At 35.3% G+C, this 18,269-nt stretch overlaps 1 protein-coding gene across 1 annotated transcript; it reads right to left on the bottom strand.

Moving 5' to 3' along the window:
* Positions 1–1,520: 1,520 nt before the first annotated feature.
* Positions 1,521–17,255, bottom strand: LOC126693068 (protein EMBRYO SAC DEVELOPMENT ARREST 30). The gene is made up of 11 exons (XM_050388932.1): positions 17,093–17,255; positions 16,699–16,928; positions 16,501–16,594; positions 16,212–16,282; positions 16,042–16,130; positions 15,703–15,946; positions 13,109–13,221; positions 12,728–12,818; positions 12,314–12,442; positions 3,610–4,163; positions 1,521–2,597 (listed from the first exon to the last, which is right to left on the bottom strand). Exons 2-11 carry the CDS (start codon positions 16,873–16,875, stop codon positions 2,147–2,149), a joined length of 2,013 nt encoding a protein of 670 aa, XP_050244889.1. The 5' UTR covers positions 16,876–16,928; positions 17,093–17,255; the 3' UTR covers positions 1,521–2,146.
* Positions 17,256–18,269: the final 1,014 nt, after the last annotated feature.

The following is an 18,269-nucleotide window of genomic DNA, read 5'->3' as shown; positions in this document are numbered from 1 at the left end:
ATTTTGTTTTGGAGTAATGCGGTTACTGTTCATTGAATAGTAACCGCAAATGTTGACTTTTCACATGAACAATGTATATATACACTGTTCACATACCCACAAATTACACTTTTCAATAACTTTTTCATTAAAAATGGGTCCCACGGTACTATTCACATATTTAAAAATTATTTTGCTACAGTGTTTTCCGTTTTCAGTTTTCAGTTTCAGCAAAATAAGTTCTATCCAAATAGACCCTTAATACAATAGAAATAAACTAAATTATAGACACCTAATTTTATAACCTTCAAACGAGACAGTATCAAAAAAACCTTAGTCTCACATTGATTGTGGTGATGTGTGTTTGTGGGCTCATATACCGCTCCACGGTACAAACTGCCGAATGCAATTTTTGTACTGGCATGTGGTGTTGAGTTCCATTTTCCCCCTCCCCTATATTGTTGTGAGCAAAAAAAAAAAAAAAAAAAAAAAAAAAAACCTTCAAATGGGACAAGATGGTTTTTTCAAAATGAAATCTACCTTGATCTTATTGTTTTTTTTTTTAATGAAAATCTACCTTGCTCTTACAAACATATCTTTTAAAAATCAAATAAAAGTAATAGATGGTTGGGAGATTCCTTATCCATCTTAGTGTCCAATTTTAAAAATACTTGGACAAAAGAAACATTATTACATTGCAGCTACCCTTCTGGATAAATCATGGGGAAAAAAAAACCTAATTTACTGTCTAATTTTCTTGGATTTGGTGATATTCTAATAGAATTACAAAAATCATCAAAGAACAATTTATGGTTATATTGGAGAGCCACTAATCCAAGAAGATGCTAATTTTATGCTAAGTCCATATGGAAACACATATTTACCACTCACAACCTGCCACGTAGTGAATTATGACAAAAATTGTGTCATTTTATGTGTCCCTAACATTACTCCAAAGCATAATCTGCCCCCCACACCTTCCCCCCTCTTTTTTTCCCTCTATTTTCTTGTTTCTTCAATTGCTATGTTTCTTCAGTTGCTAAATTATAGTAGGGTCAAAGTCAAGAATTATCTTCCTAATAATCTGAAACTCTTCTTCTTTGTTCCTCTTATTCTTCTTCCAACCATTTAATTTTTGTATTAAAATCAACTGGCTTTTAAAAGAAAACAATACTCTGACTCTTGTGGCTTCTAGATTGAGATTCGATGCAATTGCTAAATGCTTTAGCAATTGTACCGTGTAATTCACCCCAACCCCCTCATAATTTTTTTTTTTTTTACTCATTTTTTATATATAATGGTTAAGATTTAAAGTAGCTTTTTGCAACTTTACATCCCAAACATTCATACCAATTGCATCAAGTGCAGTACTCCTCTCTCAAATAAGTCAGAACACAGCTTGGCCAAAACTGTTATATTACTGTTGATTGGATTTTATTCTGTTTCTGTTTTTACAGTATCTACTTTCTAGGGACGTAAATTTTGTACTTGAAAAAGTTATGCTGCAAATACAAGTTATACATTGAACCTGGACTACTTGCTGAGCAACAATGGGAGCTTTATACTGTTGTAAATTGTCATGCCATAAAAACTATTATAAAAATTTCAATACAACAAATACACAACGTTACTTTCAGATAAAACTGACTGGACATAATCCCATATCAACACAACTGGGAGAGAGAGTGCGTGTGTGTGTGTGTGTGTGTGTGTAACAACTGGAATAAGAAAATCAGTATGCCGTTTTCCTTTCTGTTGTGTGCTTCAAAAATTATTACAGAACTATCCAACCCCCAAACTTCCCCTGTGAAGATCTTCAGAAGTAACACATTTTGTTTGTGCTACAAATTGTTATCAGCTTGCCCTAACTTCACCAATCCTTCACCCAATCATCAACTTTGAAAGATTTTTAATGTATGAAGGTATGAATATATTTTTGTTTTCATGTTGCAAGAGATCCATTGAATCTACATAAAAGAATAATTTGAATGCTAATTTCCCTCAAAAGTTTTTATCTGGAATAGTGAAATGAAAAAGAAAAAAGAGAAAAAAAAAATCACTTTTGCATGTTAACCTCTACCTCCAAAACTTATATCCAGAAGAAATCGCCGGGAATGGCATCAGAAATGGTAAAAAGGAAGATTAAATCATCTGCATGTCCAATTTTTTAGTCATTTGGATCCATTTCCTCATCCTGATCCCAGGCCAGAGTGACATTAATTTTGCCACCACTTTCATAAGATTCTGGTTGTTTATCTAGATCATCTTCATATTCCAGGGATTCATTTTCATCCAATTTACCTCCTTCCTCAGCTGACTCAAGGGAAACAGTTTTTTCACCATGTTGCATCCATTTGGGGCACTCATCTTCCCCTCCATACAGAATTCGACCATCATTGCCTTTTACATGAGTTGGAACCTCAGCAGAAAATATTCTACAAGAGCATTCCGGGAGTGGGTGTGAGAGGAATAATGCTGGTTTAGACAAGGAGGACTGCCTTATGAGACCTTCCTCACCCAAGCTTTTGTTAAGATGTTCCTGCACTAGGCGTGTCCAATTATGCTTGGGATGGTACATATTGTCACGTGTAATGTTGAAAAGTTCTGCAAGAACTTTCCTGTTTCACAAACCAGATAGTGTCAGATAATAATTAAAAGCACAGACAAAGCTAACCACTTTTCTTGTATAGAAATAAATAATTGAAAGAAAGATACAAAAATCAAAAGCAAAAAACAGCTTCATAAAGTTTAGATAGCTTGAAAGCCAATTGGTTTACACAAAGAATAGTAACTACAAATTGGCCAAAGAGAAACACAAATTTCTCATATGTAGAGAGTTAAGATTAAAACTGCTAAGCCTTTTCTCACGGATAGCTAATAGCTAAGACTTTTTGCCCAGACAAAATGAACTTTCTTTCTAAAAGAAAATACTATATATAATTTTCCATGCCAATCTGAAGAGGAAGATTTATTAACAGAGAAGTCCAACAGATAAAAGACCCAAACACCCTATGAAAGAAATATAATTGGAAAACATAGTGATGCAGAGTTGCAGATAGCCCATGAAATTTGATAACAAAGTTTACATGTCCGTTTTATGTGCAAACATATATTATATTATATGCAATGCAAAACACTACAAATAGGAGCACAGATTTGCATATAACCTTATCATCAATTACGGAAATATTATTTTCAAAGCAGATACCATATAGGCAAACAGATAAACGTTAGTCAAATCTCAATTGAATACTGAAGTTACAACACAAAAACCTACATGAGTCCATGGAATTTAGAGTGTATTGTAGTTTTCCTGTTAAAAGGTGGGTGACCCCTGAGCATTAAAAACCAGGAAATGACACCAATGGACGTTCAATATTTGAACAAGTCAATTTTATGCTGTTAACTCAGGCTTTTTGCCAACTTGCCTTATGGCTTAATGGCACAATCCATCTCCCATATGAACCTGGGTTCAAATCCCCCCCCACCCCCCCCACCTTCTTGTAAGAAATAAAAATGGGCTTTTAAAAAATCTCAATGTTGTTTTAGGTCACATGTGAAGATGCTATTTCATGGAACACCTTATCAACCCATTAACCAAATCACAATATTAGTTCATGTGGATCTTACCTGTCTGGTCTGTATGTTCTAGAAGAAGCAGTCTCGTACAATCGCTGTCCCATAACTAAGCTTGAGAAATCTGGCAATCCACTGCCATCATTGTTAAAACCAGGAAAGAATGCATCTGCTTCCACAGAGACCATATAATCAAGAGCATCCCATAATAACCTGTGTGCCTGCAGTCTCAGATCCATGGGTGAAGGGTCTGGCTCTGTGTCAGTCTCTGTTATCCAACCATACCAGCCTTCTTTTTCATGTCGATAGATAGGTCTATCAGGAGGTGGAGGAAGGGGCCGAGGCCTGGGACCAGCCTTTTTCCATTCTTCTTTAAGTTTTTTCTCACTTTTGGCTGGAGGCATCTGGAAAAGATTTAGAGGAAGAGGTGTTTCAGGTCCAATCAAGTCAGATAACTCTTTCTTGCTGCAAAGGGAAGTACGATCCACTAAGTTGGCAAACATGCCATGCAGAGGGATCAGAACACGCTGACCACCAAAAGTTTCAGAACCTGCCAGGTATATTATTGTTTTAGGAGGGTAGCCCATGGCACGAAGGAGAACTCCAACCTGCAAAGGTTTTGTCAACAACATATTAAAGCGCTTTAACAAAACCTACTTAAATTATGATAAGCAAAGAGAATGCGTATGTTTGCAATAACATGGGGAGCAATCATACTCTATTACTCTGTTACTTTTGAAGAATTGAAAACCATGAAAGCCACAATTTATGCATAATATATATTTATTCTCGCCACCTTCCAACAAAGTGATAAGTTGCAAGTTCAAGTCCGGGAATCAGCCTCTCCGCAAAAGTGGAAGCTTTGTGCGCTGGGTACGACTTTTTAATAGATTATTCACCCCATCAGCCTAAAAAAATTGTTGCAATCGTTGGCTTTTCTGAGTATTGTACTTTTACATGTTCAGTATAAAATAGATAAACCAACCACTCTCTCTCCATCCATCAAAACCAAATGGTAGACCATAACATTGTTTATCTAGAAAGAATTTATATCAAAACCAAATGGTAGACCATAACATTGTTTATCTAGAAAGAATTTATGATAAATACCTACACCTGTTTGTTCCTTTTAAAAGATTTTATTAGAGTGGAGTCCTCCATTTGTCTCAATTTCCATTTCATTTTTGGGTGAACGTGCAGTTTTGGGCCTGCACTTAAGGGTGTTAGTTTGTGCTTAATATAAATTGCCAGGGCCCTTCTTGACAGTTAAAGCTTGTCAGACAATTGGTTAACCAACAAATCCAAAAGAAAATTTGTGCCTGCGATCTACATATTTGAACAACAGATAGTATTAAAAGATATGAATACAACTGGATATTGAAACAAGCAAAAAAGGAAGCTTTATAATTATCAGAAGGGAGAATGGGGGTAGATAAAGAAGGACTTCTTTCTCTATGCTTTCAATTGAGAAAAAAAAATCATTTGATTAATATAGCTCCACTCTCTAAACTGAAAGAACAAAACAAATCACACCTAAATTGACAACTGCAGGAACATTCACTTCGTAACATTATAAAGAGATTTTTCCTTTTTTTTCTAGAATATGGAGAAAGATTGAAAACTGGCATCCATAACACCACATAAAACCACCATCTTGCCACATTTTGGCATCAGATTTTTTTTATTGCCTAGATCTTTTTTAGTAGTGTTAAGGTGTAAGGGTAATATTGTCTGGTCCTTCTCATTTAGGTCTTTTATGTAAAGTACTAAGTGTCTGATCTTTCTTCTTTAGGTTCTTTCAGGTAAATTCCTTGTCCACAAGTTTCTAATAGCCACTAAATGCATGCAAGCATGAGCATAATGTAACAAACCATTCTCAGGATTGTTATTACCGAAGGGGAGATATTGACATAATTGTTGAAATTCTTTTTATATAACATTTAAATGAGCTTGTTGATTGATGTCAACATAAGTGAGGACACCAAGTACTTTAACAAGTTACTCATACCAGCTTAACCATTTTAATATTAGTGATTACGGGATTGACTCCACTATTTTCTTTTCTTTACTGTCAAAATGCAACATGAAGCACAATTGGATGATTTTACTGTTTTTAATAAGAAATAATATTTATTGAAAACAGAGGAGAGGCTTAGTACACCCAGGATGTATACACTAAACTCTCCTGTAGGATTTAAATGAAAGGAGTTCACACTCTAAAAGAAAGAGAATCTAAGTAATACAACACCAAATGCACATTACTACATCTAAAAGTATGAGACCATTCAGATAAAGATCTCAAAATGGAGATTTAAGCTCAATGGTTGAAGTCTCCACGTTTCAACGTAAAATGTTTTATGTCGGATATAAAGGAAAATTGCCTCAAACCATGAGAACTTCCAAAAAAACCTGCTAGGGATCCATTCACAAGAACAGAGAAGCGAACAGTAGATATGCAAGCCTTAATCCACCCCCTCCACTTCAAACCAAAACCCATACTATTTAACAAATAGAATAAGGCATCCCAATTTACATGATCATAGGCTTTTTCTATGTCCAACTTGCAAACTACACCCGGTGAATGACACTTCAATCTGTTGTCTAGGCACTCATTTGCCATAAGCATTGAGTGCAAAATTTGTCTACCACCAACAAAGGAATTTTGAGACTCCGAGATCAAACTGTCTAACACCACCCTCAACCTATTCACCAATACCTTAGACACAACTTGTAAACACTGCCCACCAAGCTGATAGGCAGAAAATCCTTGATATTTATAGCATTATTTTTCTTGGGAATTAAAGAGAGAAAAGAAGCATTTAGAGACCGTTCAAACACACAGTACCTGTGAAAATACTAAAATACAGCCATAACATCAACCTGTACAACCCTCCAACATTTGTGAGAAAAATTCATGGTGAAACCATCCGGACTAGGGGCCTTATCCCCCTCCATCTCTGTCAAAACCTGTCTAACTTCTTCTTTCAAGAACTCCCTCTCAAGGGACAACCTTTCATCCTCCCCAATACAATCAAAATCCAACCCAGCTGTCTTTATCCCCTCTTCTTTTCTTTTTGATTATGGAAGTATTAAGGTGGATTCTGAAGAAAACTGAGGATAGTGGAATGCTTCGTGGTTTTCATGTGGGACCAATTAACTCTATTGGGGTACGCATATCACATTTGTTGTTTGCTGATGATACCATTTTGTTTTGTGATGCTTCTAGAGAACAACTGTTGTCTATTAGGCTGGCTTTGTCTTGCTTTCAAGCTTTCACTGGCTTGAAAGTCAATGTGGGGAAGAGTGAGATTGTCCTAGTTGGGGAGGTTGGTAATATAGGTGCTTTGGCTAACATTCCCTGTTGTAGGGTGGGTGGCCTGCCTATGAAATATTTGGGAATGCCGTTGGGTACTCCGTATAAGACAACATCCATCTAGAATCCTATTTTGGAGAAGTTGGAGAAGAAACTATCAGGTTGGAAGCGTCTGTATTTGTCTAAAGGTGGTAGACTTACTCTTTTGAAGAGTACCTTTCTAGTCTTTCTTCCTACATACTACCTATCCTTATTTACCATCCTTGTAGTTGTGGCTAATAGGTTGGAACGTATTCAAAGAAATTTTTTATGGGGGCCTTCAAAGGAGTGTTTCAAACATTCTTTGGTGGCTTGGGAGAACGTGTGTTCACCTTTAGAGATGGGTAGTTTGGGGATTAGGAAGTTAGTGCATTTCAATCAAGCCCTATTAGGAAAATGGTTATGGAGGTTTGGCCAAGAAGGAACCCATCTCTGGCAGAGGGTTGTTGCCACTAAATATGGAGAGGGTCAAGGGGGGCGGAATACTAAAGTATGTAGAAGGGCCCACAAGTGTGGTCTTTGGCATAGTATTAATGACAGTTAGGAGAGATTCTCCAAACATTTGGCCCTAGTGGTGGGTGATGGCTCTCGTATTCTTTTTTGGCATGATAGGTGAATTGGGGATATCTCACTTAAAATGCTCTATCCTCAGTTATATGCGTGTTCAAATGACAAGGAAGCTTGCATTTCCAATGTATTGTGTCATTAGGAGGGTGGAAATGATAGATTTTGGAATTTGAGATTTTATAGGGACTATCACGAGAGGGAATTAGAAGCTGCCTTCTCTTTCCTTGATTTCATTCAATCTCAAATTCCTAGGGGTGTTGGGTGTGATAGTTCCCATTGGTGTCTTAATGAGAATGGTAAGTTTGATATTCGGTCCTATTACAATAAGATCCGGGGTGCTTCTATCCCTAGTTTCCCTTGGAAGGGCATTTGGAAAGTTAAGGTTCCTAAAAGAGTGGCTTTCTTCATGTGGACAGCAGCTCATGATCGGATACTTACCTTGGATAGTTTGATGCTCCGGGGTCTTTCTTTGGTGAAATGTGCTGCTGTAACAAGGAAACCGTGGATCATCTTCTCCTACACTGCCCTGTAGCTCACTCTTTGTGGGTGCAAATGTTACAAGTATTCGGGATCCAATGGGTCATACCAGGTTCTGTGGAGAGTTTGGTGTTTTGTTGGAGTCATTGGCTAGGGAAATTTACTTCGGACATATGAAATATGGTTCCTAGCTGTTTGATGTGGGTTGTTTGGATGGAAAGAAATTGACACTCTTTTAAGGCTAATCGCTTGTTCAGTTACAAGCTCTTTGCTAGAGTACTATTTTTTATTGGCCTAGGTGCTGGGGTTCTTCAAATTGTTCTTCCATCATTGAGTTTCTTACCTCCCTTAGAATTGTCCCATAAGTTGCTTTTTACTATCTTTGTTGTTATTTGTTGCTGTTTCTTGTGTTCACCATCATGAACACCTTGTATTTGCATTATTCGTTTTTTCTTCATGATTAATACTATTCTTATTATTTATCAAAAAAAATAAAGGAAAATTGCTTTATTTTTTAGGTTTTTGGTTGTGTTTGAAAATTCTCTAGAAATAATTTTACGGCGTTTGTCTCATATGAAAAAAAAAAAATCCTCTTCTTTTTTTTTTTTTTTTGCATAATTGTCAAATAGCAACTTTAATTCTCTGCTTTAAAAATATAATTTTTTTGATAAATACCACTTTAAAAATATGAACACAGAGCAACTAAAATCAACCTAAAAAATAAGCACAATTAAAATAAGATTGCAACACCAAGGGGAAAAAAAACTATCAAATACATTTACACATTCACATGCTGCAATTCTCAAGTTTTGAAGCATATCGTGGTAATTTTGAGGCACAAGAAACACCAATCAACCACAATAATCCCACACCGTCAAAGATTATCTAGAATAAGAATTTTCCCCCACACTGCAGTCCTCACAAAGAAAGAAAGTTTCAAAGGAACTCTGACCTTCCAAATAAACTTCCAAGGGAAAGACTTGCTGCCCCCATTAGAGAGCAGCCTATAGAAAGACTTGACCTCAAATTCTCCAACATATACGATCTTCAACTTCTGGCCTAATCTTGACAAAATAAAAATTCATAAAGTCATCTAGCATCACCAACTCCCAATCATGAACAGCCCACACAAAAATAATATCCCAATGCATCGACCTCATATGTCAACAAAGGTAATCAGCCACCACGGCCTCTTTATTTAGGGCAATACTGTAGAGAGTAGGAAACAAATCCATCAAAGCCCCATCACTGCACCACCAATCCTTCCAAAACCTGACCTTGTTTCCATGACCTACCTCAAAACTAATGAATCTAGAAAACACCACTCAGCCAGATCTAATGAACTTCCACTGACACACCCATATTTACAGGCCACTACACTCCTCCACAAAGCCTTCTCCGTAGCAAAACACCAAAGCACTTCCCCAAAAAAGCTCTGTTAAACAAAACCACATCTCTAATGCCCAAACCACCTTGTTCGATAGGGACGCAAATCATCTTCCAATTGACAAGATGAAATCTAAATTCCTCACCCCATTTACCCCCAAAGGAAGTCTCTCTGAATTTTCTCAATTCACCGAGCAATGCTAACATGGGCTAGAGAAAACAAAAAGAAGTAGGCATGCTAGAGAGAGTGTGATGCAGGAGATGCAAGAAGATTTTTATATAGCATTATCTATGTTTCCAAGTCAATTGTATTTTTATGTTTTAGGTCCTAGTAGTTTATTAGACTATTAGTGTTTTAATTTTTTGATCTCAATAAAACTTATTACTTATTACTTATCAAAAAAGCATTTTAATTTGGAAACAAGGTTATTTCGTAATAAGGCAATTAGGGTTTCCTATGCCAATCAAAACTAGGGTTTAGCAAGCAAACTATTGTACTTCTTTTGGAGATAGTTGATATTTTATTTAATAAAAAAATGGCATTTTGGTCTGGTGCTGGCTCTAGTTCCACCCTAGGTGCTGACTCCTAGTGGTTTTTCCGCTTGGTACTAACTCCAAGCCAGGCCTAGATGCTGACTCTTAGGTCATATCTATTTATTTTCCTGTTGTTTAATTTTGTTCTGGTTATCCTGCGTCAGAGTGCTTTTAATTAGAGTGAGACAGCCCCTTTAGGCAAATACATCTTCTCCAATCCCACCAATCTCTTTCCATCTTCCCAAAAATAGGGTTCCAAACCTTTGTCAATTTAAATTTAGCTCCCAATGGCAAACCCAAGTACTTCATGGGCAAGTGTGAAACCTTACACCCCAAAATACCAGCCAGCTCATTCATAATTAGAACTACACCTTCAGACTTATTCTTTTTTCTTTTTTTTTAAATCTCAACACAACTTTGAAACAAAGTAAAACACACTTCAAATGCAAAATTTCAGCCAGATTAGTGCCACAAAAATTACAGAATCATCAGTGAACAGAAGATGAGAGATTGTCATAGCATCATTGGTAGTACCAGCCACTTTAAAACCGACAAATACTCCCCCCAACAGCTTTATATAACAGTTTACTAAGAACCTCCATCACAATCATAAATAAGAGTGGCAACAAAGGATCACCTTGTCTCAAACCCCCTTGAACTTCCAAAGAAACTACCCTGACTTCCATTAACTAGAATCGTAAACCAAAATAGTTGTAATACAAAATGCAACCCCTTCACTTCTCCCTAAGGGTTCATTTCGTTGGGGGGATAGAAAATGGGTAGAGGATGGAAAAGTAGGGGGGATAGAAGAGATTTTAGTTTTCTCTTAGTGTGTTTGGTTGGGAGGATGGAAAAATGGAGGGGTGGAAAACTCCTTTGTTAGGTTGAGAAGAAAAGTAAAAGGATAAAAAATGTGATTTGTATAATTTACTCCCATGCCCCTATTTCATAATATAATAAATCATTTATTTTGTAATCATTAAATTAAAAAAAAAAAAAAAATTTTAGCCACCATTTAATTTAAAAATAAATTTAAAAAAAAAAAAAAAAAAAACCCTTGCCACCTGATTTAAAAAGAAAAAATTAGCAACAATGTTAACAAATAGGGACGGGTAGTTTTGGCAAGACCCCTCCTCTTCCCTATTTTCTCTCCTAAAATATCTCCAAATTGGGGGAGATAGAACTTTGTTGGGCCTAGATAGAAAACACTTGGGCCCCACCAAAATCACCTTCCCTTTCTAGGGTAATTTGTTCATTATAGAGGCTTTCATAAGACATTTTTGTCATTTTAGATGTTTCAAGGGTATTTTGGTGATTTTTGGAGGTTCAGGTGACATCTAGGAGGTTGAGGGTATTTGATTATTTTGGAAAATTTTAGAATATTTTTGTCATTTTATAAATTTCTAGGGTATTTTTGGTCATTTTAGATGTTTCAAGGATTTCTTGGTCTTTCTAGAGGTTTCAATGGCATCTTGGAGGGTTTTTTTCTTTATTATTATTTTGGAATATTTCAGTCACTTCAGAGGTTCCTGTTCTCTTGAGGCTGAAAATGTTTAATACTCTTTTGAAAGCGTAAATCATTTTTAGTACCAAAAAGAGTGTTTTTCCTAGTTAATGGAAAATGATTTTGATTTGACTAAGTTTTTCAACCGCCTCACACACCCAAAAATGAATAAAAAATAAAAAATTCCAGAATATGTTTTATGCCGAAAAAACAGGCCTAAAGGTGTTATTGTTCCACCCTCACCATATTCCCCACATTAGACATATGGGAACCATATTCAAAGCGACGGAGCTTCCATGTTCACCAAACCTATTCCTCCATCCAACTAATATCTCAACAACCCTCCTAGGCATCACCCACTAAACCCCAAACATTGAAAACAGGAATAAAAGATCTCAACTCCTGGAAAACAACACAATGCAATAATAAATGATCCACAATTTCACCACTACATTTACGCATGCAACTCCAATCCACCAACATTATTCCTCTCCACATTAGATTGCCCCTGTTAAAATGTTTCCCCAAGTTACCGTCCACACAAAAAACCCACCCTTTTACAACTGGATGATTTTATTTTCATAAAAATCCAAGAACCCTTAATTGGTTACCATAAATAAATGTCAAAAAGCTAATCCATTGCATGTTACATTTACAATATGCCTAATATTTCAAAATTATCATCTGCGTGGAATTTTAAAAAAATAAAATAAAAAGATCATCATCTATGAAACTTTCTTTGCCTAGGATGCTTAAGGACATTGGTTGTTGGGACACAAGTCAAGTGCAAACACTAATTTAAACCATGAAATAATGTGTGAGCTTGTACTTTGGATTAAGTCCAAAGTCAAATCTTATTTTGAGAGGCTATGAAACTTCAATAAGGACCTAAAATGAGTTCTTGGAATAATCAGGAGTATTTTTAATACAAAGCATACCTCTTCAGGCATGAGGGGGCATGAACCATTTTCTCTACGCAAGTGAGAGTCCACGCTTAGTTCCTCATTAACAATTCCTCGCTTGATCATCTGTGCCCTCCGATATTGAATCAATTCAGTGTGAACATCCTACAAGAGTACAAAGTTAACAAGATAAATATGGGAATATGTTTAGTTTTTCTGAATCACAAACGAGGTAGAGATGCATAAGAAATACATAAAAATATTTTTCCCATAAAAAAAATAAAATAAAATAAAAAAAGTCCAAATAATGAATTTCTTATCTAATTTATGAACAAGGAAAATTTTAAACAATACATAGACTTGGGAGTAGAAAATGGAACTTTGACTCTCAGCAACGATACATAAGAAAAGAAACATCCAATCCAGGAGAAAAAGGCTAAAACAGCTAACCTGAAATAGTTCGGCACAACCATGATACGCTAAGGTGTCTCTTAGTAAGCCAGGATGAAAAGCTAGGAAAGGTTGGCCCCATCCTCGCAACCTGTGGAGAAGTACACAATCATATTCCTGAACTGCAGGCAAATAATTTCTGAGACCTGTGTAGTTATGGGAGAATATGCACAATCACAATAATAATTTCTGAGCAACCTTTGATTGAAAACCCTCTGCTAGCAAGCTAATGCATTTTTCGCACACATAACATTATCATGTTATTTCCCCATAACAGCAAAGGCCAGAACAAGTTTTAATGTAAAAAAATTGCAGTCTTCTATAGGTCAATATTAACTCCAAGGCATAAAAGTCAAAGCAGTTTTGAAGGTGGCAAGATACCTCTCCACCATCTGACGTCCAAGAATCTGAATATCTGACCGGAATTGAAGTGCATGGAAGGCAACCCTGCACCTAAGCCTTTGAAACTCAGCCATGCTAGGTGGAAGTATGGACTGAAAAGAAGATGAAGATTGCTTGAAGTAGATTCTTGTAGCTCAATAATGAAGACAGTTAAACAACCAACAACATAGCAATGAAAAACATTAAAAGCATGCTCTCAGACAACCCCACCCCACCCCCCAAAAAAGAGGCATGCATTCTTGACTTCCTAACCCAAATTGGTCAATCGCCGTGACATCCATAAGGCTAGGGACCCGTGAAACTCAATAGAGGTAAAAATGATAAATAATCAAACAAGATTATGACAAAGCAATGAATACAACATCCTCATAACCAACTGAAGGAAAGACTTTTCATTCACTTTTTATTTTTACAAGTTTAACATTATATCTTTTTAGTTCAGCTAAAGCAATATCCAAGAGAGACAATAAAAGGTTAATCAAATACTGGAAATTGCCCAAAAATGCATCACCTGTGTTGAGAGACAGAGAGAGGAAAACATTGAAGTTCATGAAAATCAATTCTATCTTAAACAATCACATAACTTCACTTTCTATCATTTTTTCTCCATAATATCAACAGCAATGAGGAGCATAAAACATCATCTTAGATGTCGAAAATTCAATTAGTGCCATTAGGTGCCTCCTCTCTACATCTCTTATATATATAGTTCAAGATACAATTGGTGTAACTAATTCCTAAATGGCTAGCAATTATATTAATATTTTGACAATATTATTTTTTATAAATAAGTAATACTTTATTAATTAAAAAGGAAAGTAACACAAAAAACCAAAGCACACAGGCAGTGTGCTAAGGACAGAACAAAAAAACTAGAGTGCTTGAAAATTACAACAACCAATCAAAGCAGCTAGACAATCAATAATAAAAAGACCTGAAGCACTTGTCCACTCAAAAAGAGTCTGGAGAAAGAGCCACTTCAGGTCATGAATTGATCTCTCATCTCCTACAAAAGTACGAGCATTCCTTTCTCTCCAAATACTCCACATGAGGCAATGAGGAATCATGGCCCAAATAAAGAAAACGCCAAGCTCCACAACTCTCTAGCTACAATATTTTGACAATCTTATCGTTGGATCACACATTCTCTTTGTACAAAACACACATAGCTAATTTCATATTACTCAGATGTCATATACCATGCAACCCATACATCAAAAAAAATTTGTTTCATATATTTTTTTTAAATAAAACTAAATTTTAAACATTTTATAGATGAGATAGTTCTTAATCTACCATCTTGATATTTTGTAATCATTAAGAGTACAAAGAGACAATATAATCCAATGGTGGGTTTGTTAAAAAAATCATCCAAGTTAAAGTTTTTTAGACAAGTAGAGTTATAGCAGGTAACTCGAACCAAAACTATAATTTCAAGTAATTGACATGTTCTAATGCTTCTTTTTAAACTTGTTCCATTCAAGCCTGGTTATCCCAAGACCCAATGTAAGTTTTTCTATTTTGAATTGCTCTCCTGCCGTGATCAAATGAGAATGTATCATGGGATTGAAGTGAGGGGACAGGGATGGCCATATTTCTGGGAGAAAACTCCAGGAAAATCTGATTATTGAATCAAGTTGGCAAAAGAATACACAGGCTGCAATCTAACCTTCCCTCTAGTTTATTGATCATTTCTTTTCCCCAGCAAGTCCCTGCAGTCTTTATCATACTAAACTAGAAATGGTGAAAGAACAAAATTTACCCTATTTAGATATCAATGAAGAGTTACACTAACATCAAGAATATCAGCATTTTTCATTGGTAAGTTACTCATGTGGCCAGTGGATTCCAAACCCACAACCTATCCTCCACCCATTCATGAATATCAATATTTTTCATAAGCCATTCATGCATATCAACATGTAGCTTGTCACATATCTTGGGAGATCAAGATCACTTAAGAAAGTTTGGGAGAAAGGAAGGTAAAGATAAAATCAATTTTCAGGTCAATAGATGATGTTTAAACCTCAGGGAAAGCTCAAGATATGACCAAAATCACAGGTGAGGCCAGCTAGATATTCAAACCCTTCATTTTAGAGTCAATGGTATCCACCCATAAGATAAAAACATGAAATCACTTTACAAATCATTTGCCCCATTACTAAAAGCAATCTCGACATAATTTAAATCCCAGAATTGACACAGCATCCGACTATGCTAGATTTCAAATTTACTCAACTACAGCTATCAGACCACATATTAATAAAAAAATAAAAAGAGAAGAAGAAAAATGACCCTCAAGAATAGAACAGGTGGACCATGGAACTGTTTCAAAATGAGTTCAGTGATAGAACAGGCAGACACCTTATAGGATCTTAACTAGTTTTTTCTTATGATGGTGTCCTGATAACAATTGGCCCTAATGTCTCACATACTTGACAAGCACAATGAAGAAGAAATGACTAATCAAAATGTGAAACAAAAGTAAGCTAATAGCTAGTCAAAGTGAGAAGAAGACATGTATTGCAAACTGACTCAAGATAATATTGATTATTGAACAACATCTAAAATACCTGCAGGCATCCACCATCCTTAAGCACCAATCCAATAACATTGGCTTTCTTTAACTTTGGTAGAATTTCTTCAATATAATAGTTTGGAGAAGCTGAACTTTTGGGCCTAAAATTAGGAAATTCATTCCTTTTCCTTCCTGCCTTTAGATTGTCAGGCAGGCTCTTCACAATGATTAAATCATTTTTGAGTGATGCTATAAACTCTTCCTCATCATAGAGATATGAAAAACTCTTGAATTTATAACTGTATGAAAACAAAGTGTAAGATCAAGCTCCTACACAATGAATTGCATAGAAAATTAATTTTGAAACAACTGATCAAGTAAGCATGCAGGATACCTAATGCCTTTTGAGCGGGTACTTTCTTGAATCTCTGGAATGACTAGTGTAGCATTTAGAAGCCTAGATATGGTGACCAGATCGCATATCTAGAAAATAAGAGAAATGTTACGAACTCCTCATACAAAATTTTTAGAAGAAATTTTTATACATTAATGAATGAATCATACCGAGGATCTAATCTGGGCAAACCCACCAAAAATTTTTGCATAAATGAAACCATTACTCTGCTCATTTGGAACTGCAAAGAAAAGAAAACATAATTAATCAATTTAGAGATGTAAAGTTGAAGCTTAGATTCTAGACACAAGTAAAAATAAATAAATCATGGCCTTTGAAGTATCCAACTTTATTATATTCACTAAATTTTCAATTGTATAATTAAATTAGATTATCCATCGTCATGAAACAAAAGATAGTTATGATGAAATGGGGGAGTGTTTGAGCAGAATAAATTACCAGGATAGCTGCTGCTGCTTCTGGGGTTTGCATAAGGTTGCAAAGGCTGTAAGGACTGGACAAGCCCCCATATCTTCTTTTTATTTCTAATAATCTGTAAATATATATATATATATATATATATATGAGTAAGAGAGACAGAGTAGGAAGGAAGCAATGAATGAATGAAAAAGAAAACACAAACACACACATACACACCTGTGTTGGTGTTCCTAAGACATTAGCAAAATCGGCACGCAAGGCGGCCATGGCACTGTACTGGACCAAATTGACAGTGGAAAACTTGGTGACAGAAAGGTGGGCCAACAGAGAAACGACGGATAAAGTGAGGAGGGAAAGGGTAACCCATTTCGTCTTCTTCGATTTTATTAACATCTTCTTTTTCTGCTTCTTCCTCTTCTTCTTTTTCTTCTTCTGAGCTCCCTCATCTATCAATCCCAGACCCACAAACAAACAAACAAACAAATAGCTATGATATCATATCATATCATATCATATATTTCTTCTATATAACATTAATAATAATTAAATAAATAAAGACAAGATCAAGAACATAACAATAATAATATGAGAGGAGAGGAGAAGAGAGTACCTGAAAACTGAAATCAAATGTGATTCTTTTTGTTTCCTTTCAATTCTTTTTGGTTTTGGGGGTGTGTGTTAGTGTAAGTCGATGTGAATATATATATATATATATATATATATATAATAGTAAATAAATATAAAAGCCTAGAACAAGAAGAAGAAGAAGAAGAAAGCAAGATCCATATTCTCATTTCTTTCTCATTTATTATTTATTATTAATTAATTATGTTGTGTTCCCAATCACCCTTAAACTGATTTCAGACAAACACGTTTTTTTATTGGGCCCAATGGACTGAACTTATTTTGAGATGATCCAAAGCCCAACTCAAAAAATATAAACTAAACCCAACTCTCAATCTCTCTCTTGGTGCTGAATCTCTCATCACTCATCACCCTCACCAAATGACACAAAACAAAACAAATCTATAGAAGAAGAAAGGCATTCCAATGTTTATATATATATATATATATATATATATATAAATGAGAAGTAATACGTCCACAACATTTTCACAACAAATCATAGGTGATTAGTCGTTATTGGTTCTAATTTGAACCTATTATCGAAATTATTTTTTTACCACACCAATAACAAACTGTAATAACTTGTCACTTATAATTTGTTGTAAAAATATTGTGGATATAACATTTCTCTGTATATATTGCTATTTACTATTCATTTGAAAATTATAAATTTGATTTACCAAATATGGAAGTCATCTGTCACTATAAATATAGAAATTATCCATAGCTTTGAAACACTATTTTTGTTTTTCTATATAGGGTTGTCCAATCCTTCTTTCTTTTTCTTTTGCTTTTGCTTCTCCTTTTTTCCATTTGTTTAGTCATTGCACTCATACAACCATCTATCTATTATATTGTTTGTATAAAAGTTTGAATTCCTAGGATGCATGTTGTGATGACAAGTGTCCTGTCAAAGTCCATAATAATTACATGTGTCAACACACCTATTTATTATCATTCTCATTTGAGCTTTAGGGAAGAAAATTAAATAATTACCATTCTCATTAAGTGAGTATTACACACTTATTCATTACCATATTAAGAAAAAGTGGTGCTCCTCTTTCCCTTAGGCAGTAGAAATGTTGTTCCTTCTAGTCAGGCATTGTAGTTCCTCAAGTAATAGAGTTTACTTGGAGGCTAGTGGGGATTATTTCGTGGGG

Source organism: Quercus robur, chromosome 7, assembly GCF_932294415.1.
Source record: "Quercus robur chromosome 7, dhQueRobu3.1, whole genome shotgun sequence".
Taxonomy (NCBI): Eukaryota; Viridiplantae; Streptophyta; class Magnoliopsida; order Fagales; family Fagaceae; genus Quercus; species Quercus robur.
The sequence above is the reverse complement of the archived record's forward strand: the minus strand, read 5'-3'. Positions and strand labels throughout refer to the sequence as shown.